Here is a 23627-nt window from a genome sequence, read left to right as displayed (position 1 = left end):
GAACAATTTTCACAGCATGGAGACTAGAAGACTAAAGATGGCTTTAAAAGAAGGCACTATCTTCTTGACTCTATAATTATTGGGGGTTCTATATAGCAAGGACACACAAAATTATAACTTTAGGTAATGTTTAGGTAATTATAACTTTAGGTAACAGTTTGAACTATAATTCTGACCTCAACCACCAACACAATCTAGTTTTCATAGTTCAACATTCTAAACTGTCACGTAGTGCAGGTTTTTGAAAGAAAGTTTCTTCCGAATGCAGTGTAATAATTCTGTCTATTTATTTTCCATTACAGTAAAACCTCTGAAATCTGGAACCCTCCCAGCAATAATACTCAATGGCTATTTCATTTTCAGTAGTTTTATTGAAAAATGCCTCTTTTGTTTCAGAAATAAATAATATAAGGCAGTGAAATTCACAATTTGCAGTTAAAATATAAAAGCAGCAATTCTATATCCATAGTCTTGCAAACAATTTCCAACTGCTTTATTTTTGATAACTAAGAAAAATTATATTCTGGGGAAAATCATACTAAATATACAACACAAACATGCAATTCCATCTCTGCAGGATTGACTGCAATTTGGCATAAATGTCTCTAAAACAAGGAAACTTTATTTTGCTTTTTAAGAAAACTGTATCCATTTCATACAATGACATCAACTAATTTATTTAAGTTCTGCAATTGTTAAAAAGGATGTATAAGGGCATTATATGCCCTGCAAGATAAGCAAAGACAGAAGAAATGAGACTTGTGAAATGAAGAGGATCTTGTATTATTAGATGCTGCAGATTTATAATGTGACTGAACTGTATTTGATGAGGAGGAAAAGAATAAGCAAGCTCCATTGCTGAAGCACCCAGCCTTCATCAGCAGCTGTAAAAAGGTTTCTTCTGCTTTTTCCATTTAGTTGAAAAGAATGCAGTTCTGCAATAAATCTGTAAGCACTTGTTAAAGTTCTGTGCAGCCACTGTAAGCTAAGGTATTTTACAAGCATTTCAAGAGCAAGAACGAAAACTATAACACTTTAATTGCTATTCCCACATAAGTTTGATACTCTCCTAAGAAGCATATCTGCTTATCAGGCTCATTCACTCTAAATCTACCCATGGGAGAATAGCAAAAACAAAAACAAACAATCCAAAACAAGCAGGAGAGGTTGTGCGATTATGGGTTTGTTTTTGCTTTTCTTGATAACGATCTTTTCCAGCGCATATGTTCAGGGTATCCAGGTGAATGCATGTCAGCTCCATAGTCCTCATACTCATCTTCTCTTCTCTCAGATTCCACTGGGATAACGTAGGGTTCACTCTCAGGCTGATAGGGTCCACTTTCAGGTGCATACGACTCTGGTTGAAAATAGTTGTCCGATTGAACATTATAGTTATCACATGTCCTTGAATCCAGATGGTTATTTAATTTTTAAAAAGTAATGGTGGGATGGATAGAGAATTTTTATGGATTTGATCCTGAATTCATACATTTGGAAGGAAATTCAATTAAAGTAACTTTGTTTTCAAGTAAATCATCTCAGACACCATCTCAGACAAATGAAGAATACATGCAGCATCCCTTTCTATTGATGTGAAAGAGGAAATCGTGCATAGAAATTCTGACTGCTCTTTAAGGGAGCACAGGGAATGGGGAAATGTACTGAACTGGACTCTGACTCTATAGCTATATTTACTCAGGAATAAGGTCTGTTGTTCAAATACACTTACTCCTAGGATTAGTCTAGACTGTACTATTTATTTTGCAAAATGCACCTATCATTATTAACCTTTAAAAATATTTCCTCAGTACATTTCGAAGGGAGTGGGGTGAGACACAGTTATAAAAAAGGGAAAACTCATTTACAGGGTTTCAAATAAATAATATAATGCAATAATCATGAAGGTCATGACGGTACCATTGTGGAAAGCATTTAGGCCTCACTAAGTTAGTTATGAGGAAGTAATAGGGCTTGATAGACACAAGTAATCTCTTCTACTAAATTCAAAGAAACATAGATTGTAGCCTCAAGGTACATTTTATTTATTCCTTTTCATTTAATGGAAAGTTAATTAAATGTTTTGGGCAAGAGGGATGCATTAAAGCACAGTATACATAACTGTGTTTAAATAACGGAATACTAGGGCATATGTGGAGCTACCACAATGGGTAATATTTAGTAAATATTACTTTCTGATTGTGATCCTTATAGCAGACTGAACTACAGCTGGAACTGGAGGAGCATCAAAAACTGCAGGAAAACCAGAAGCAAAGTTAAGGTTGTTTTTTCTTGTGGGGAGGAGAGTATTTGCAACAAGATGACACAAACAAGAAGCTCTATGACTTGAATCAGATAGGACAATGGTGAGAATGATGAGGATGATGAGAACACAAACAACAGACAGAAAGATTTCAAAACACTTCCAAAGAGGTTATGGCACACAGTCAGCAGCAGCAGGCTTTAATGCAAAAGCATGATGTAATGATGTTAACAGATTTTAGTGGACATGATCCCATACAAATCATTTACAAGCTACATTAGTTTACTATTTACATAGAGTCAATTTTCTCCCCCCATGTTAAATGTGTCAAGTTGTTACATCCACTAGTTAGTAGTTTTATAAGACTCCATTGCCATTCCATTGCCATTTCTAGAGGATTTTTTTTCTTTTGATAAGGGGTTAAAAGAAAGGGTAAAGACAGAAGTTTGGGTTTCTTTTCCTCTGCTTTATGAAATGCTTGGCATTTTGGTATTTCATTACATTCAAGGAGCTTTGTTAGTATGTATATATATGTATGTATGTAAAGAATCCCCCCATCTTATGAGGCTAGCACAGTTCAGTTAACCATTACTTAAGGTGAAATATCCATACAGACTCATTTTCTAATAAGCATGTGCGCATACATCTCAGAAACAGGATTTTCATTGTATTCAAACTGTAAGCAGCACGGGCGACTTAGAAAATGTGTTAGCCGGAACCTGAAACAGGTCAAAGATGATGTTAGTTTTCAAGAACAAACAGATGTGCAAAAATATATTTTAAGTTGTTTTAAGTTCACCTACGAGGGTTAAGTCATATGTATATATCTATATATGTATACCAGGCTACCCACTGGAACGTCACACTAAAGCACTTTTTCCATTGATTTTTAAATTCAGATTGTTGTGCAAAGTCTAGGTGACAGTTTTGTTCCACTCAATTTGTTCTCCACCTCCCCACCTTATATTGATGAATTTGTGTGTACATATATAAATATATTAACGTATACATGCACATAACAACAGTGGCAAACAACATATCCAACAGCAATATCATGTTTATGGATTATAAGGTGCTACAGTGCACACAAACTAATTGACAATACTGTAGGCCTCAATATCTTTCTTAAAAGGGCCTGCAGATTTATGGCTCACACTATTTTAGATGACTTTCCCAGCATTTTGTTCTTGAGGTGGCCTGTTTTCAGAAACTTTTTCTTCTCAGAAGAAATTTGTATCATTTATATCACAGATTCTATGGAATTTAACAGAAAAAATTGGGAGATAGTGACTCTTTTCAGTTGTCTGCACTGTATCACACAATGGCATTTGGATCTGGAAAATTAAATTTCAGCTACTAATTTTCTATAGATAGTCCCCACATTAATCAGGAAGTCATGCGTGGAAATGGCAAAGATTTGCATTCTTTTTACTTTAGGTGGAGTTGTCAACCTTGTTCAGAAGAAGTAGTTTGATGGAGGGAGGAGGACAACAAGGAAGAGGAGGAGGAGAAGAAGAAGAACATTGTCATTTAAATCCTAACAACAGAGTAATATTATCCTAATATTGTATATATTAAAATAGTTTTTGAAATGTAAACAATATTTACTGCTTTATTTATGTAAATATATATATTTCAGATTGAGAGAGTTCAATAAAACTAACCTTAATGACAATCTGAACAGTTATCTCTAGACCTCATACACTATTTTGATCAGCTGGGCTTTTTTACTCAGTTCATTGTCCTAGGAGATCTCTTTCCACAAAGCTACTCAAATTAAACAAGCATTTCAGTGAAGCAATGAATGATGTTTAAGCTCTCAACCACCTACCTGGATATCCTTGACCATTGTAAGCAATGCTAGCACACTGTGATGAATCACAGTATCCCGGTGGGCCTGGGGGACCTCTAATGCCTGCATTCCCAGGACGGCCAGGGGGCCCAGGTGATCCCCGAGAGCCTGTAGCACCTGGTGGGCCACTTCTGGATTCCCCTTGTGGACCTGATTTTATTTTTAAAAAAGGAAGTTAATATAGCTGTATAAAGGAGACAGTCCAATAAAGTGGCTGGTGAAACTGCAGTCTAGACCCAACTCAGGCATATGTTTAAGAAACACTTCCAATGGATTTCTACATATGGTGTCAATGAAATAACCACAGGAAATTGTAGATGTAACTCATCATTAGTTGCTTTTCTAATTTTAAGGTCTTTAGTCACAGAAAACTGCATTTTCAAGAGCTGAGCCTAGTGGTTTATATCTACTCTTTGTAAGGTACAGAGGTCTCAAGGGGCTCTTCTACTTTAGACAAGCATACTAGATTTCAGTAAAAAACATAGTTGTTCTGCTCCCCCACAGCTTTAAAATGGATGAGATAATGTTTTCTTTTGAACAAGTTATAATCTTGGTTCACAGAAATATAGAGATTTAACCGAGGCTACAATGTATTGCAAGTTTCTTATGTATCTTGTAATGAAAAATAAAATGTTTCAACTACTAAATTAAAGGCAGAAGCGATCATACTCTTGACTGCCAAGACATCAGTGAATGATCCATTTACACCAATAACGCTATAAAAGTACTAAACTGTGACCGCAGTGATTTCCAACTTGAGACAGAAAAACCACTGCAAGCACAAATTAATTCTGGCTCTAGAATTATTAAAAGGTTCATTTACAACATCAGATTGAGCATTATCAGCAAAGATTTAACGGACAATTTCATCAAGCATTTCTTGCATCGCTTCTCAATATGCCGAAAAGGTTATTAATTGTGTGTTTTATACTATATAGTCACCTTTCCTTACGTTCTGTAATTTAATATATATTATAACTAAAAAACTCACCTGGTGACCCAGGCAAACCTCTTGGTCCTGGAGAGCCAAGCCCTCTTTCGCCTTTTTCTCCAGGCAGTCCTAAAGCAAATAAAAAGCAAAGTATGCCCCCAAATTATTAAAGCTTTTACAGAAAAATATTGTATACTGAATGTTTAACTGCTAATCATCTGCTAACCCCTTCCCCTCCCTCCCCTCCCCTCCCTTGCATGCCACTCCTCACTCCCTTCTCTCCCCCTCCCTCCACTTGGGTGGGTGGGCCATGTCCAGACAAAGGGCCCCTTCCCTTCCATGCCACCCCTCCCTCGCTTCCCTCCCCCTCCCTCCGCTAGGGTGGGTGGACCATGTCCAGATGCCGAGGCCCCTCCTTCTCCCTCGCTTCCCTCCCCTCCCTTGCATGCCACTCCTCACTCCCTTCTCTCCCCGTCCCTCCACCTTCATGCCTGAGGCCATGTCCAGACAATGGGCCCCCTTCCATGCCAGTCCTCCCTCCCTTGCTCCCCTCCCCCTCCCTCTGCTAGGGTGGGTGGGCCATGTCCATATGCCGGGCCCCCTCCTTCTTCCCCTCACTCCCCTCCCTTGAATATCACTCACTCACTCACTCACTCACCTCCCCCTCCCTCCCTTGCATGCCACCCCTCCCCTCCCTCACTCCCCTTCCTTTGCATGGCCCCCTCCCTCCCCTCCTCCTTCCTCCGCTAGAGTTCTCTGCAGGAAAGCCCTTTGGAGTGGGTGAAGTGGCACCATTCCTGCCCAACTGACTGTTCTGAATTGAGCTGTAATATTTTTTTAAAAAAACTACCCACCTCTCTCTCCAGGTGGTCCCTGAAGCCCAGGTGCACCTGGAAATCCTGGTCTGCCTGCAGCTCCAGGTTCTCCGACCCCCCCAGCAGGTCCAGGTGGGCCTGGCACTCCTGGAGGTCCAGGCTGGTTGCGGTTCGAATAGTAATCGTTGGGGATTTGGTTTAACATTTGGTTAAATCTGGTCATTTGACCTTTGGAAAAATAAAACAAATTATTCAAAGTACTCAAAAATCATACAAAACACACATGGAATCATGCAAAATACACAAATCCCTTCCAACCTTGGTTACTTGGGACACTATCCTAGGTTATGATGAATAAATAGTAAAAACTATTGTACTAAATCAAAAGGAAAAAAGGAAATGCCATTGTAGAAAAATAATGAAAAAAAATATGAAAAAAATTGTGAGCTGTGGCAAGTAAAACAAAGGAAAAGCAAAACCCTGTATGTCTCACATGAGCTTCATGGGGGTATATAGCATCAAAGGCTGTATCCTTTTCCTTCTATAAGCGCATAGGGATGAATAAACAATAAATAAATTCCCTCAAGCATCATTGTTTTTTGATTTTTAACTGATAAAAATGTACAAATCCAAAACAGAATGGGTTTGCAGGAAAATGTAAAAAAAACCCCAAAGGCAATAATCAAGAAAAACTCTACAGCAACTCAAAATGGCACTTGACAACACAAGCAAGTTTATGAAGAGAAGCAGAAGTGGGGAAAGGGATTGATGGGGGAAATCCAGGGATAGGGTAGGTAGGCCAAGGAAAAGCAGGATTTGAACGGGGAGTGAGCTGAAAACAGTAAACGCGAGAAAGCTTATGGCTGGGTGACAGAAGTCAGAACAACTAGGAAGACTAAACATGGAGAGAACCACAGGGTGAGGGCTGAACTGGAGCCAGCATATACAGATGGACCAAGAGAATAGGCAGGAAAATTTTTCAATTTTTTACAAATTCTTGCAGGTCCTCCTCTAGTTATAGTATAATGGGACATGCTGACTGCATAGCTCTGATTCTCCCACTGTTGCAGCTACTTTGTTCCCTGGCCGTATTTACAGTTCCTGGCGCAAAGGTCAGCATAGGCATGACACTAAATATCTTATACTTTGCAGCCAGAACAGCATTCATGAAAAATGGAAACCACCAAATTAGATTTCAGCACCACCAGTTGCTTTTTATAGATAAACTGCAGCTAATCCCACCACCACAAAAATCCCTCCTACTAATGGACAACCTATTTGTCTGACTGACTAGGCCAAAAGCTGTACAGGCTCCCTGAATTTTTGCCAAGCCTTTCCTCATCTATTCCCATGACTCCTTTGCATTTTTATATCACCAGTATCTGGAGATCTATGAATTGCCATTTGAAAATTCCTGATTCTGCTACTTGTCCTTCCTTATCTGCATCTCCATAGCTGCATCCTAGCTTCTACACACTGCTTTCCTGGTTTTTGATCACTTGGCTTTGACCAAGCAGGCACCACTACCCAATTTGATGATGATTCATCTCCTGTGACTTTACTTAAATTTCAAAATTGAGCCTCACAAGTGAAAGCAAGATTTAAATATATATCAATGTATACATAGATCTATTTACCGTTTATCAGTTGTTCGCAGACTTGCCTTGCAACAGCTCGCATCAAATTCTGAGAAGCAATGTCTCCCTTGATAATTAAAGCAAGGCTTGTGTTAGAACATGAGCTATTCCTTTTTTATTTAATTTAATACATTAGAAAAAATATGAATGAACTAACAGTTAAGGTTACACTTACTCGGTCACCTTTTTCACCCTTCAATCCAGCTGGGCCCTGTAATAAATGTAAGTTATCAGTACGCATCACAGGATAATATCATGCAAATAATCAAAGTAAAAAAGTGATAAAAAGCAATAATTAGCATTCGTACAAGAGTGTCCACTGGGAGAACATTTGGTTTAAAATGTGCTTGTGAGAAGATCTAAAACTTAAACCAGTGACCATGGCACACACTGAAACTTAAGTGAAAATGGAAAGGCCTAGAAAGAAATAGATGTATAACATTAAACCCTGTGAGTGGCAGGCAGTCTGAGACCTCTGGGTTGGCAAATTTTCTATAAATAGATCCATCTTTTAAAATGGCCATTTTCTCCAGGGGAACTGATCTCTGTAGACTGGATATCAGTTGTAATTCCAGGGGATTTCAGGCCCCACCTGGAGTTTAGTGACCCTAGATCGAGAATTGGATGGGTTCACCCATACCCCAGCCTCATTCTGATGATCAATTTTCACTGGCTTGTTCACATTTTATTTTCATAGATCTCCCAAATCTTTCCAGATGCCTCAGAATATCTAGTCATAGTAGCTGTTCATGTCTTAATACGAAACAGTATAGAATTTTTTTAATTTGTACAGCTTTATTTGAATTCTTACTTTCCTCTTTGGGGTATTAAAACTGTAAACGTGATATTTGTTTGGGAAAGCATGTGCTTGGCATGGAGAAAGTCCAAGTCCATGCTTAGTACCTGTAGGATTACCTACCACCAGGTGTGCCCTGGAGTTCTCCTGGAATTACAACTGATCTCCAGCCAACAGAGATCAGTTCCGATGGAGGAAATGGCTGCTTTGGAAGGTGGACTCTATGATACCATGTCTCCCCTGAACTCTCTTCTCTTCAAATTCTGCCCTCCCCAGGTACCACCAAGAAATCTCCAGGAGTTTCTCAAGATGGATTTAGCAACTCTAGATATTTGGTATCTTCAGTTCAAGCATCTCAGGAGCAGTTGGGAAACACTTTTCAATGCCTGAGGCCATGGAGAACCACTGCTACCAGAGTAGGCAATACTGATCTTGAAAGATCAATCGTTTGTCTCCACATAAACATTTTTCATTTTCTGGAGTCTGTAATAGTAACCATTTAAAGATACCAAAATAATACCTATTTTGTATGTAAAGATACCTATTGTGTACATAAAGTGCAATCAAATTGCAACCAATTTATGGCAATCCAGTATGGTTTTCATGGCAAAACACTAATAGAGGTGGCTTGCCATTGCCTTCCTCTACATAGTGACCTTACTATTCCTTGGTGGTCTTCTATCCAAGTACTAGCCAAGACTGACCCTACTTAGCTTCTGAGATCAGATGAGGTCAAGCTAGCCTGAGTCAACCCTATTAAGGAGATAGATATTCTTGTTCTCCTTATGATTTACTGCAGTGAGGGGGAAGGGCAGATACAAAACATCTCGGTTTTTACTTTAAGCTTTTATATGTTTAAAAAGATGCCAGTTAATAATTATTTAGTATTTATATTAAAGCATTTAAGTGCAGTACTAGTAATGTAACTATCTGGTGCTAAAATTTGTTAATGAGTTACTGGAGCTGTGAACATCTTCCTGGGAAGAAGCCCAAATGAATAAAATGACACTTCAGATAAACCTGTTTAGGATAGCTCCCTAAGGCAACTATTTTCATGTCAAAATATGCAGCCTTTGATTGCAATTCTATGCAAAGTTGCTCCAGTCTAGCGATGTGGATTTCAGTGGATTTAGAATAGTGCCTCTGTTTAGGATTGCACTGATGTAGAAAAACCCCGTAGAGTTTTTAAGGCAAGAGCTGTTCAAAGGTGGTTCACCATTGCCTGCCTCCACATCACGACTTTGGTATTCCTTGGTGGCCTCCCTTCAAAATACTAACTGGGACCAACCCTGCCCACCTTTCAAGATCTGACACGATGGCTAGTCTGGGCTATCCAGGTCAGCACATTAGTTGCTTTTTAAACACACTACTAAGGAAGGAGTCAGGCAATTTCAAATTGACTGTGAACTGCTATGCACTTAATATGTACCTCGTGCTATGAAGACTCTCAAAAACAATGTTCCAGAAATATACACACATAATCCAGTCTGTAAATGTAACCTAAACATAAATTAACATGTATATCTCTATAAACAACATTTTGAGAATTTAGCTTCATTGTTTACATTCTTCCATTAACAAATGGAGAGCCAAGAAAGATTCTGACATATTTCCCTGGTGAAACTTCATTAACATATTTAATCTGAATGTTGGAGATTTTCAAGATGACAAGACCATGATCACACAATGATAGATTTATTATTCAGTTTTGTTGGTAGGCAACATGAAAAATTTCCCCATTTCAAATCAGTTCAAAAGGTTGTCTGAACTACTGAGCCATTACCAGACAACCAGAAACTTACTCTAATAAGCAATTCTACCACTATTTCCATAATATGCTATGTTTTGGATTTCCATGCATTTTTATCTTCTGGACGTTTCATCATTTGGGGTTTGAATGGTTTGGGGTTTGGGTTTTTTTATTTCTAGGATTTTATTTTGTTTTATTTGAGAGTCACCTCATGCAGATCTCTGAAGAAGTGGCATATAAATAAATGTATATTTAATATATGTCTAGAGCCAAGTATGTTTTGGATGCATTGCAATATAATTCTAATGCATTGCTCATAATATTCCAATTCTCTGGTACGGAATAAAAATTATTGGCATCATCTGTTGACTCTAAAAGCAATATAATGTTAACTTATCAATTTTATTAAGATCAGGACCACCACTTCTAAGTTTCATTAATATTCCCTTCCTACTACCTTCTGAAAAGACTTCATATTTTGCAATTGATATTGATAATGTTTTGGATGTGATAAAAAGAAATTCCTATAAAATCACATATTTTTATTGGTAAACTCCCAGAACTGAGAAGCTTTGTAGTAATTCTTCTGTCATTTTTAAAACTCTTTCATTAGTAAAGAAAAAAACAATCACCAAATTTGGCAGTGAGTAGTCCTCCCCCCCGCCCCAGACAAGTTTCAATGAACTTTCAAACTACCTCAGTAACATATATTATAATAATTTATTCCATCAGTACCAGAAATGAACTGGATAAAATTAAATGGTATGCTAGATTCCAAATGAGATCAAGAACACTTAAAGAAGTGAAACAGTTATGCCAGTGTTAGTTTTAGATGCACAAAACTCAGGCTTGATCCAGGTTAAAATCCCATGTGCAAAAGCTTAGTTGTCTATATATGGCTCAGGAAGCATATCTATTTTCATGATGGCATCTTAACAACAGACTAGTTGTCAGTCAGAAGTTCTTATTGAAAATAGGGGAACTATGTACTCACAGACTTTTGATTAAATAGCTCTAAGAAACTACTGAAATGACATAACTTCACTTAATAAAGGGCCTAAAAATTAGCATTTCTGATATTTACATAGAAGTGCCAGAGACAAAGAATCATATGACCGTGGCAATGGACAAATTCTTTAACAGTGCAAGCCTAAGCAGAGTTGTAACTAAGCCCACTGATTTTAAAAGGTAAAGGGTCATCACTGACCCATGTGGTGATGTCACATCACTATGTTTACTAGGCAGACTACGTTTACGGAGTGGTTTGCCACTGACTTTAATTGCACTGTAATTTATCCAAAGGAAATGGATTCTTTTCCTTGTATAGGTATGGAGTTTTGCTACCTCAAATCATTTTTTTAAAGTCATTTAATGAAGGATATGAAATCAGAGTCAAACCAGAATGCATTCAAAAGAAACAGGAGCTTTCAACAAGATATATTCCAGGATTATCAAGTATTCTGTTAAGGGGGGAAAGTGTTGCACTTTATCTGTAACACTTGTTCAAGTGGTCTTCTGTGCTGGCACACATAGGCCTGCTGCACAGATGGACTTTTCATAGCTTTCTAGAAGAGTCATTGAACAAAGAGCATTCCTCTCCTCCTTCTTGTACTGGTGTTTCCTGCCCAAAGCAACATAGAATGGGGTGGGGACAGCGTTCATTCTCAGTTTTCTGCCATGGAGAAGCATGAAGTGTGAAGAAAGACAGCCCAAAGTGGGTAAAGGAGGGAGGGTTGTGTGCCTGTATAGAAGACCACTCAATGAATAACAGTTGCAAGTAAGTGCAACACTTTTTTCATTGTCATGGTTTCTGTGCAGTTCCACATGAAAAATTAGCAAGCTCGCAGAAGTATAGCTATAACGGGGCAGGGTGGGACAAATGCCCCAGGCTGGCCACCGTTGGGTCACGTGGGGGCAGATAATTGCCCCCACACGCCTCTTCCTCCTTCCCCCCTCAGCCCAGCCCAGCCAGACTGCTTCTGAAGGAGCAGCCTGGCAACACCACCGTCTGGCATCCCTCGGCCCCACAGGCTGCCCGACACAGGTGCCGCACCACCTAAAGTAAGTGGGGGGGTGGCACGGGCTGGGTCCATGTGGGCCCAGCAGAGGACTTCCCTCCCCCCACATCTCCCCCACCCCTAGCCACCCTCCATCCACCCCATGCTACCCTCACCCCTGGGATGCGTGACTGCTGTGCTCAGACATGTGGCCAGGGGCTTGGGCTATGATTTGATGCTGATTTGGGGGGGGGGGGGTCTTAGTGCAAAAATCATAAGGATCCATCAGGATCTGTATTTTCCAAGCAGGTTTTTGCGCCACTGCGGCAACATGGAGCAGGGGATGCATGATCATTGTGTTCAGACATGTGGCCAGGGGCTACAGCTGTGATGTGCTGGTGATTCTGGGGAGACTTGGTGTAAAAATCATGAGGATCCATGAGGATCCAAGCAGGTTGTTGCGCCACTGCGGTGCCACGACGCATGGGATGTGTGATAGTTGTGTTCAGACATGTGTCTAGGGGTATGAGCTGTGATGTGCAGGTGATTTTTGGGTGACGAAGTAGAAAAATCATGAGGATTCATGAGGATCCATGTTTTTCAAGCAGGTTTTTGCACCACTGCGGCACTATGAGGCGTGGGATGTGTGATTGTTCAGACATGTGGCTAATGGCTGGAGTTGTGCTGTGCTGGTGATTTTGGGATGACAGTGCAAAAATCATGAGGATCTGTGTTTTTCATGCAGGTTTTTGTGCCACTGCGGAACCACAGAGCGGGGATGCGTGATTGTTTTGGTGCTGCCTGTAGACTAAGACATGTTCTATAGTTTCATGGTGGTTTCATTTCATTCCAATGCAAAAAGCATATGAATTCATGAGGATCTGTTTAAAATCATCTGGATCTGGCTTTTACCCAGATATGTGGGTTGGGACATGTTCTATAACGTGATGGTGACTTTGAGATGAAGTTCAAAAAACTTTGTTTGGTCACGGTGGGGGAGGGTGGCTGCCCATACGGGGGGGGGGGGGGACAGGGGCAGGGGGGGCGGAAAACTCAGATTTTGTCCTGGGCTCCATTTTTCCTAGCTATGTCGCTGAAAGCTCGCTTAACAAGAAGAGAACTTTGGATTTATACCCTGCTTTTCTCTCCTATAAGGAGTCTCAACTTGGCTTACAAATTCCTTCCCTTCCTCTCCCCACAAAAGACACTTGTGAGGTAGGTGAGATAGAGTTCTGAAAGAACTGTGACTAGTCCAAGGTCACCCAGAAGACTTCATATGCAGGAGTGGGGAAACAAATTCAGTTCACCAGATAAGAATCCACTGCTCATGTAAGGAAGTGGGGAATCAAACCTGGTTCTCCACATTAGAGCCTACCACTCTTAACTACTACACCATGCTGGTGAGCATGAGCTGGTTAGCGAAAGAGTGGCTGAAGTGTTGCTTTAACCACAGCCACCTCACTCCTGGAATCCATGTAATGAATTCCAGTAACATTTGACAAACATTGAGGGAGTATCCCAGATTGTAGCTCTGCAGATGTTACTGAGGGATGCCTTGCTGGTATTGAAGAAGGCTTGGCCCATATTGTTTGCACAATGTCACAGATGCACTTAATTAGGGGCACGGCTACTGGATGGGGGGGAGCACTCCTTGTTCAATTAATCTTTTAGAAAGCTTTGGAAAGTCCTTCTCCATGGCAGCCCTGAACCTGCACAGTCCCATGCAGGACTGCCCAAAGACCGTGATGATGAAGAATAACTTTCCTAAGGGTTTATTTTGTAAATCTCCTGGTTTGATACAAAAATGCATGAAAAAGGACACTACACTACTTAGGAAGAATTGCCTTCACAAAGCTGCCACACAACTGGATCTTCTTCCTCATCTGGCAATAAGCCTCACACTGAATATGATTTTCAAAGTTATTTTAGCCTGAGGCAGCATTTACTTTGCAGAAATAATGTTCACCATATGTGAGAAACAGTTCCAGAGGTAAAGACTGGGAGTCGCTGGGAGGACTACTTCATTGACAGTGGTGTCTACAAAGTGTAGATGGATGATCTGTCCTTGTTTATCCCAAATACTTGACAGCATTGTTTGCTTAGTGCTTTCCTTCTTATTGAGTTAATTAGTCTTCTAAAGAACTATTTCTTGGAGAATGACTATTAACAAATTACCATTGCAACTTTCCAAGTCTTTTAAGCTTCCATATAGCAGATTAGATTCATGTAATTCTGCTTTTTCTCACTGTGTACACCTAAACTCAATTTTTTTTAAAAAAAACTCCTGAGCCAATGGTTCTTTTAATCCTTTTTCACTTAAGATTGTTTAATAGCAATTTGGAATGATCAGACAGTATTCCAGCCTTCCCTAAATTAGAGCATGATGGGCCAGCTGACTTTGAATACCATGGGATACTGAAGGGTAGAGGTTGCTGTGAGAAAGAAATTGCCCTGAAATGATTTAGTGTGATTCCCTCTACTCACTGTGTCATGCTGTTTTGTACGTAAGACTCCCCCAACAGCATTTTGGGGATGTCATGGGACCTCTGGGAAAGATCCAGTTGCCATGGGCACAACCTTATGGACATTACTTTCTGTGATTACCTAGGATTCTTGCAAGGATGTTGAGGCTGCAATAATATCATATAACATCACCGATTGTGAGATCATTCCCTCTCTTGCCTGGATTTTATTATATGATATGGATCTTTGTATGACTGGTGCTAAGAAAGATAAATGGGTGATAAAATTACAGCATAAAAGACATAAAGAACACTGTTTTGGAACTGGGCCACACATCTAAATAAAAAAGGCTTGGATGACCTTTAGAACTCTGCAGTCTACATTTGGCTGACCAGTCACACATATGGCCTTGAGTTGCCCCTTTGGCACTTCATGACAGCATAAATATAGGTGTTGAAATCACATCTGCTGTATGAGTCTGAAAACACATCTGCAAAGAATGTATGCCAGAGTTCCTGCTGAGACTTTGTCTGAGCACTGGAAAAACAGTAAATGTGATGTTAGACCAGTGGGGATTTGGGACAATTGAATTCAATTATAGTATATGCTGAAAATGGTACATAGATTAATCCTAAATAGAAATGGAACAGAAAAAAGGCAAAACAAAAACTTGACTGTAAAATGATTGGTGTGCAAAGAGCCCTAACAGTAGAACAGACAGCACTTTTTTCTACCCAGTCCCTGCTCCCATACTGTTTAACAGAAATCTGATGTACCAACATTAGCAAATGATCCTGCTTTTCTCTATACAATTAAATGAGAGCTCAATTCTGACAAAGTTAGCCACTGAAATTGATAGGTCATGAATGAGGACACTGCTCAATGCCTATCTGTCCTTTTCAAAACCATCCTTTATGGCTTCAAGAATACTGATACAAGCAAAGAGAATGAAACAAAGCACAGTGGCATAGTGCCCACGGGGCGGGGGGGCGCGATGCCCCAGGCAGAGCCGTGGCAGAGGAGTGGTTGGGCCGTGGCAGGGGCATTCCATGGCGGGGCGGGTGACGCAGCACGCGCGCCCTGGGCGCAGTTTCCCCTCGTTCCGCCTCTGATAAAGCATATGTGTTTTCCACACTGTCTAAAGAAGTGAGAATGACTGTTGCATCCTTCAATACCAAGTGCTTTCTCACAGCAGTCTTGGCTACATCAGACAGAGTGGCTCCGGCAATTGCTACTGGCACACCACATCGCCTTTTCCCTAAGTTGGTTTCAGATGAAATACTCTGAGCAAAACCCACAACATAACATTGAGGTTATATTGTTAGATTCAAACATTTTCAAACCAATGTTCTTGTGATACTGTTTGTAAAAAAATTCCACCTTAGGCAGCATATTGTATGTGACTGTACTTTAAAAAATGCCAGTAATTCCACTTACCCAGCTGAATTGCAAATGCGGTTTCCAGGCCTGACACTTAAACTGAAAAAAACCCTCTAATATAGAGCTTAAGATTGAGATTGGTACATCAGTTTTAAAATAATGTTTAAAATGAGAATCTATTAATTCCAAAATATTAACTGGCTCTCATGATAGCTATTGTATCTGAAGCCAAACTGAGAAATGTCTGAACTTTTAAGAACATCTTTCACAACAGATAAAGGGAAATGACAGTTATTGTTCGTCTTACTGGTGATCCACGATCTCCGGGTTTCCCTGGTTTTCCAGTTGGGCCAGCTACTCCAGGCACTCCTGGGGCACCCTGTGGAGAGGAACATTGAAAAGGAATGTTAAGAAGGAGCATGCTAACAATCTGAAATGTGATTGGGTAAATATGCTCAGAAATTATCACTAGCTGTGCTTCCCTAGGCAGAATGACACCAACCTAGGACTACTGAGACTGATGGGCTTAGAAGGGTGGTAATTCTGCTTAGGGCAGCATTGCAAACAGTGTATTATTATTATTATTATTATTATTATTATTATTATTATTATTATTATTATTTATTCAATTTCTATACCGCCCGATCCCCAAAGGGCTCCGGGCGGTGAACAACTTAATATATAAACAATAAGCAGGAGCAAATCCGGTAAAATACAAACATAGGCTCCGTCAATAAAACATCTTAAAATACATAAAATCAGCGGCTAACAATTAGCAAATTAAACAAGAGGCGTCCAGGCTCAATTTAAAAACCCACCCCAAGAAGGGGGGGACGGCAGGCCCCTCAATATGAGGAGCTCTGTTGTACCAGTGCCAAAGCAGGAGCAGTGGGGGGGCACTGTAAAGGAATGCATCTGCAAATTCTCCCTGCTATCCACTTTCATTTATTTACATTTTCACGTTCCTTGCAACATATACCATGAGCCTCTCAATTTTCTGCTTTCACTTATTTTATTAATATCCTGCTTTCTTTCACTGTGGAACACAAAAAAGCTATATATGGCATCTAGGCACTGTTTAGCTACAGCAAAGTTGCTATATCTTGGGTTTTCTAACTATATTTGGAACCAGGGTTTTATTTTCTATGCATTCACAAGTAAAGGTGACATAGTTGCACTTGGCAATATGACTAATAAATTTCCTTTATGCCAGGGCTGTCAAACTCACGGCCCTCCAGATGTTCATGAACTACAGTTCCCATCAGTCCCTCTCAACATGACCATTGGCTATACTGGCAAGGGCTGATGGGAATTGTAGTTCATGAACATCTGGAGGGCTGCAAGTTTGACACCTGTGCTTTATGCTTTCTGGACAAACTAACTGGCTAGAGGTTCCAGCAGATGTGAGTAAGTTGGCATGAGTTTCAAGTCACATTGTTGATAGGCAACTTTTGAAATAGCAGCATATTCCTCCACTTAAGACAGCAGAGAAGTTTCTGATCATCAAAGACATATAGTAAGAGGGCAGCTTCAGGTCACCAAGGAGCTAAATGCTCCAAACTCAGGCAGCCTAGCAGTCACTGCAGTTTCTAAAAGAAACTGGCAAAGGGAGAATGTGGTTTATTCCATTTTAAAGACTACACAATTCTCGCTCCTCTCAGCTTCCACTCAGCATTATTTCCACTTGAATAAATGGTTGATGACAAGAGAGCAGACAAACATACAGACAGGCAGACTTAATTGTGTGGAATTTTATATAGGGAGATTAAACACCAGCTTCAGAGCAACTCATTTTTAGTGGTTTATTTAGTTATTTCTTTTTTGTTAAGAACTACACCCCAGAAACCAGGAACTTTTCTTTTGAGAATGTATTTTCCAGTCTGCCACAAAATGCAACACTTCTCAACATTCACATCTTCCTCATCACATCAAAGGCACAAATTCCATAAGAGAAGTTTTCAAGCCTCATAAACCATCATGAAGCTTCTAGTATTCTCAAAGCTTAACTGTACTCGAAATGGTTTCCTCTTGACTGTTTTCCAGCATAATGAACATGTGCAGACCACATTAGCTGCAGGCAGATTTCAAAAACATCTTCAGTTTAACCATGTGTAGTCATCAAAGTTTCTCCCTATTTTGCAACATTTACAGGGACATGACTTAGAATGCACTGGGAAAATCAACAGTCTGTATAGTTGGTCTGACTGACTTGACAAAAAGATAAGATAAAGAGACATTGCATGATACACAAAATTAAACAGCTGTCTATATAAGCTGTTCTTGTGGTAGTTTAAGATGTGCAGTGGGTAAGTGTGGAAAACAGTTGCTTGACATTTTGCTACATTGTTCCAGTCGACAAATACAAAATCTGACAAAATAAAATCTTCCAAATTTACATTTGAACAGTTACATTTAAAATTAATACTTACTGTTGGTCCAGGGGGACCTCTTGGTCCTGCTGGACCATCTTTTCCAGTGAAGCCCTATTTGAAAAATGAAGACTCACAGATTAAAAATGAAAAAGACAAATCAGTTATATGGCCATTAGTTCAAGATATTCACTATTAGTTATTTATAACTAATAATGGATTATTTCAAACCCTTGTGCTATCTTATTTATTTCACTGAGCATATACCAAGGTGCTACTCAGTCTGAGAAGTCATGTCACTGCTGAAGCTCACCCAAGTAACTTAAGAAAACCTCATTAAATTACATCATATTTCCAATCAGAAAGCATACATAAATGTAGCATTAACATTTAGCAAGGAAGCTAACCCTAGTGTTTTCATCTTCTCAGATAGCTTCAGTGCTAAGAGTCTTTTTCTACAGTTAGAAGAAAAAATGAAGAGTTGCATTAAGCTGAAAATTGTCACCTATTCTTTGATTTCTACATCCCAAAGTAATCTGATTTGTTTGTTCAATGGAATTCTTGAAGTATTACGTTCACCACTGGGTAACAGCCAGGCGAAAGTTGTTCTTTAATTAACAGTTGCTCTTTAACTAACTTGTTCTTATTAATTCTTTATTAATCCCAACTCTAGTATGTAAACCACTATGTAATTTAGTTGATAGTATAGTACTAAGCTATTTTTTTTCCTCCAAAAAATTAACTTTCTATCCTAGTTCCAAATCTGCATGGATTCTCAATTCAATCAGAGCCTTGGCATTGATAGGTTATGGACAGCTTGATAATTTACATAGAGTCAATTGTTGTCACCGCCAAAGCTTAAGCATTTAAGTGAGGTAATTCATTAAAAATTGTGATACCCCACATGTTCACATTCACACCCAAACACACATGATATAATGCTTATCATTATATGCTTTATAGTGTTCAAAGCACTTCACTCCACTGCCTTCTTGTAATCCTTAACACAACCTTGTAAAACAGGTGTTAGCATCCCTACATTGAATAGAATAGAATAGAATAGAATCTTTATTGGCCAAGTGTGATTGGACACACAAGGAATTTGTCTCCGGTGCATATGCTCTCAGTGTACATAAAAGAAAATACATTTGTCAAGAATCATAAGATACAGCACTTAATGATTGTCATATAGGTCTAGTAAGCAATCAGGAAACAATCAATAGTAATAAAAACATAAAATGTAAAATCATAAAATAAAATGAAATGTCAGCACAGGCTATAGTCATTGCAAACAAGGAATGGAGGCAAGTGGCTACCTGAGGTTAGTTTGTGGCAGAAGTAAGACTCAAAACAACTATCAGTTGATCAGTCAGTTGTTTGGCCAATATGCCTCACTACCTCTTAGTTTATTCCACTTGAGCATATGGTTTCTTAAGCCACATTTTGGTTTCATTTACCCTGATATATGGCCACCCCTTGTAGAACGCTCTGTTGGACATCATTTCCCTGTAGAAAAACTGTGCATGCGCTACATGTCACATGTGCCCATAAAGTGTGATGTATATACACACACCTACTATGCTAGAAACACATGAAGCAGGATTCCACCACCAATTAAGATGTCTCACTTTACATGTGATCAATTTTTCTATTTAGAAAATATATTTATGCAAGAAATTACATGTGAAGGGATCTATTTTCACATATAATTTCTTACATGGATACCTTTTCTAAGCAGGAAAATTATTGGGTGTGGTGAAAATAAGATCTATCACTCACCCATATAGCCAATGGCTATAAAGACCTCTCATCTCTTATAAAATAGAAATGCTTACCCTGTCACCTGGGGGTCCCATTGGGCCAGGGGGCCCAGATAATCCTGGAGATCCCTAGGAAAAACAATAAAAAATAATCAGAGAATCCTTCAGCCTTGCAATAGAACCCTTGTGATGACATATTCATACATATTCTAAACTCATAAGTTACTGTGAAATTGATTTTTGGCAGCAGACATAACATGCAAAGAAACCCTGATACAAACAAGCGCGCAAACACAAAATGCACTCTATCTTTCACTTCAGTTGTATTCTTGTCCCCACATTTTAAAAAATTATCATGTTATAGATCTTCTTTCAGAGATGACTTGCAAATATTAATTATAAAAGATCTGTTTCTGAAGTCCACATGCCAGATTTCATTTATTAGTAACTGGCTGACATGTCTAACGTTAACCAACTTCTTTTCCTTTCGATGACTTGCACATTTCCAACTCAGAAATGCCACTTGCGGTTGCCACTTGAGTCAGCGCCAAAGGGGGAAGGGGGGGAATGAAACTCAGAACCAGCATGCAAATGACCAGGATGTAAATGAGCACAGTTTTTATTGGTCACAGCTGACAGAGCCTTGGCGTAGCATAGGAACAGGATCTATGACCTCAGCTGACCTTTCTGCTGTGCAGCCCTCCTACTCCCAGCCTGTCTGCTCATAAGAAACATGGAACAGCAGTATATGGGATTCCACCTGGGTTTAGGCCACTGCATGATCCCCCTACCACTTGGTGAGAGGCTGCCCTGACAGCCCCTGAACTAGACATGTCCCCTGCAAGTCCTCCTCTCCAAATGCCTTAATGGGATCCCCAAAAGTGGAGAAAAGATGTACCCAGGGAAGCTTTTTCACCGAAGTGCATACAGCCTCCTGCAGACACCAGCACAAGACTGGGTGGGGACCATGCATGATCTGCCCAACTCTTGCCAAAGCATTTACAGTTGCAGCCAATCCTATATTGGATGCTGTGTAGCCAAGTGTCTTTACCCCAAGGTGAAAGGTGGATGTTGTCCTAGTGAAACAGCATCTCCAGACGAAATGAAATGTCTAGGTCATGGATCATGAGTCAACTAAGTGTCACAACCACTTTGCCAAAAGCATTTGTGACCTTTCACCTTGCCTCATCCACCTTCTCTGGGCAAGCTGCTCCCAACCAAGAATGCCTATCCAGCCGGTCAGACCAGAAGATGATGATGATGCCAGGAAACCTGGTAGACACAGAGCGCAAATCTGCTGTTGCCACTTGAGTCAGGTCCTTGCCTTTTCACATGCCAAAGTTGTTCTGAATCATTAGGGCAGTGGTGGCAAACCTATGGCACGGGTGCCAGAGGTGGCACTCAGAGCCCTCTCTGTGGGCACGCACACACAGAGTTCGTTATGTGGGGGCAGAAAAACATCCTGCCCATATACACATATCTAGGCGGGCCTGGGGCACTGACCACGACATGGACGCACTGCGGTGAGCAGGGAGGACTTAGCTGGCGAGCCTGGTGCCTGTGCTCTGGGTGGTTGCTGCCCAAGGGGGGCAGGTGGTGCAGAGGAGGCAGAGATGCTTGAGAGGCATAGAGCGGTGCGCGTAGGACTTGCTGGAGGCGAGAGCAGGCTGGTCCCTGCTCAAGCAGGTGGGGCAGAGGAAGAGGGAGCCAACCTCAGCATTCAGGTTAAATTGCTGGGTTGGCACATTGCGATAAATAAGTGGGGTTTGGGTTGCAATTTGGGCACTTGATCTCAAAAAGGTTCGCCATCACTGCATTAGGGTATCTGGAGGCCCATGCCATTGTGCTTCCTGTAGAACTGTGGGCACCAGCGCATCCCAGTTCATATTTTGCATGCCAGGAGATGCACATGTATTCATCTCCATGTGCCTACCCAAGCCAATAGATGCAGCATAAACTCCCAGTCAGTGCACAATGCTGTGCCCACATCAAGACCCACTACTGCAGATGAATGGAATTCTTTAAAAAAAATAGAATGCCATGTCACAGGTGGATGCACACCTTATAAGCCATGAATTTCCGTCTGCTGGTGTTCTAGATATGTGAGGCAGGGAAACTCAAACCTGCTGCAGGGGTGTTGGCTCCAGTCCTGAAAAAATGGGCCCAAACTCTTTTGGTGAGAGGCCAAGCACTGCTAGATCCATTGTGAGGACACTGGCAAACTGGTATGTGGTAAGGAGGGACCCATCTTAGTAAATAAAGAGCAGATCTGGGAGGTCTGGTTGTAATGCCAGGAAAGTCAAGACAGCCTGGACAGAGCAGGAGATAGACATGGGAGCTATGCAAAGATTTAAATGAGCACCCTGGCCTTTCTGGTCCATCTTAGATACCTAACGACTAAGTAAACTTCTGACTTGCACACAGCTACATCCCACACATCAGAGCAATCTCTGACAGAATTTACCAATCTAGCTGCACTAAGAGGTCCTTAAAAAACCTCAGTAAAGGCAAATTTCAAACAGAATAGTTTCAAATTCTGCCCAGCACAGTTTAGGGAGCCCCTGGATTATGGAGACAGTGATGTGTTTTCCCAGGCCAGGCATGCTAAGGAGTGAGCTGCTGTCATCCTTCAATTGCCCAGCAGACTATGAAGGAGGCACACAGGACAAGGTAGCTACGTACCTTGCTAAAAAAAAGGATGCGGCCACCAGGTGCCTGGCCAAGGTTTTGGGGGCAAACCCCCATACACGCAACAAAGCCAGATATTGCAAGGCCATCGCCTTAGACATGAGCCAAGAGCTGGTGTTCCCAATACCAGCAGAGGACAGAAAATTGGCGGCTGCTGCCAAGTATGTTCATAGTGTGGATGGAAACACTAAACTTAATACTTCCCGCGTTATGGAGCATTGCCAAGGGAACAAAGATCTCCCAGGAATATGTTTAAACTACTGCTGCTGCTGCCATGTCTCTTCTGCCTCCATGGTGCAAAAAGGGGTGAGGCCAACTGACCCCAGGCAGCACAGCAAAGCTGAATAAATACAGGGCCAGTGGACTACAGGGAGAACCTCTCTGTTGCAGTCCACTGGCTCCGGACCCAGCCATCCAGCTTCATCAGATTGCATCTGATTGGATGGCCAGAAAAGGAAAAGGCCAGGGAGGAGACAGTCAGCATAGAAAGGGATGAACCACCGGGGAGCCCACACAGCTGCACAGGCTTTCTCGACCACTTCTTTGGAGCCATGATACAACTCAAGACCAGCAAGAGCCACCCCTGCCCTCAATGCAGGCCAGCAAACAGGACTCCAGGTAAGCCTGGAGCCTGTGCTTATTTTATAGACATGTGCAACTGATGCACAAAATGAATTTTCACCTCTGCACTTTATTTCAAATATATTAAGGTTGAATTTTTAAAAAGTGTTGAGTTTCTATGTTCAAAAACAGCTGAACTGATATGTGAAAACTCATTCATGCAAGCTGACAATTCTTTGGAATGCAGGTGTCATAATCACAATATAAAAATTGACTTACTGATCGGCCTGGTAGCCCTGGCTCTCCAGCATCACCTTTTATCCCTTGACGGCCCTGCAGTTGATAACAAATAATAAAGAGTATTTAAT

General features: G+C 40.7%; 1 protein-coding gene across 8 annotated transcripts in view; it reads right to left on the bottom strand.

The window, feature by feature from the left end:
- Positions 1 to 351: 351 nt before the first annotated feature.
- The window catches only part of COL12A1 (collagen type XII alpha 1 chain), a 151074-nt gene continuing 127798 nt past the window's right edge, over positions 352 to 23627 (bottom strand). For 7 of the 8 annotated variants that reach the window (XM_048495759.1, XM_048495799.1, XM_048495767.1 and 4 more), the window contains 10 exons: positions 23539 to 23592; positions 20086 to 20139; positions 18311 to 18364; positions 16189 to 16260; positions 7671 to 7706; positions 7496 to 7562; positions 5898 to 6086; positions 5104 to 5172; positions 4092 to 4262; positions 352 to 1357 (listed from right to left, as the gene is read on the bottom strand). In XM_048495759.1, the coding sequence (XP_048351716.1) occupies positions 1176 to 1357; positions 4092 to 4262; positions 5104 to 5172; positions 5898 to 6086; positions 7496 to 7562; positions 7671 to 7706; positions 16189 to 16260; positions 18311 to 18364; positions 20086 to 20139; positions 23539 to 23592 (948 nt within the window). In that variant the 3' untranslated portion in view covers positions 352 to 1175. Of the gene's footprint in view, positions 1358 to 1435; positions 3712 to 4091; positions 4263 to 5103; positions 5173 to 5897; positions 6087 to 7495; positions 7563 to 7670; positions 7707 to 16188; positions 16261 to 18310; positions 18365 to 20085; positions 20140 to 23538; positions 23593 to 23627 lie in introns of those variants that run through there. The other variant, XM_048495775.1, reaches the window with a different exon arrangement.

Source organism: Sphaerodactylus townsendi, linkage group LG01 (genome assembly GCF_021028975.2).
Source record: "Sphaerodactylus townsendi isolate TG3544 linkage group LG01, MPM_Stown_v2.3, whole genome shotgun sequence".
Taxonomy (NCBI): domain Eukaryota; kingdom Metazoa; phylum Chordata; class Lepidosauria; order Squamata; family Sphaerodactylidae; genus Sphaerodactylus; species Sphaerodactylus townsendi.
The sequence above is the reverse complement of the archived record's forward strand: the minus strand, read 5'-3'. Positions and strand labels throughout refer to the sequence as shown.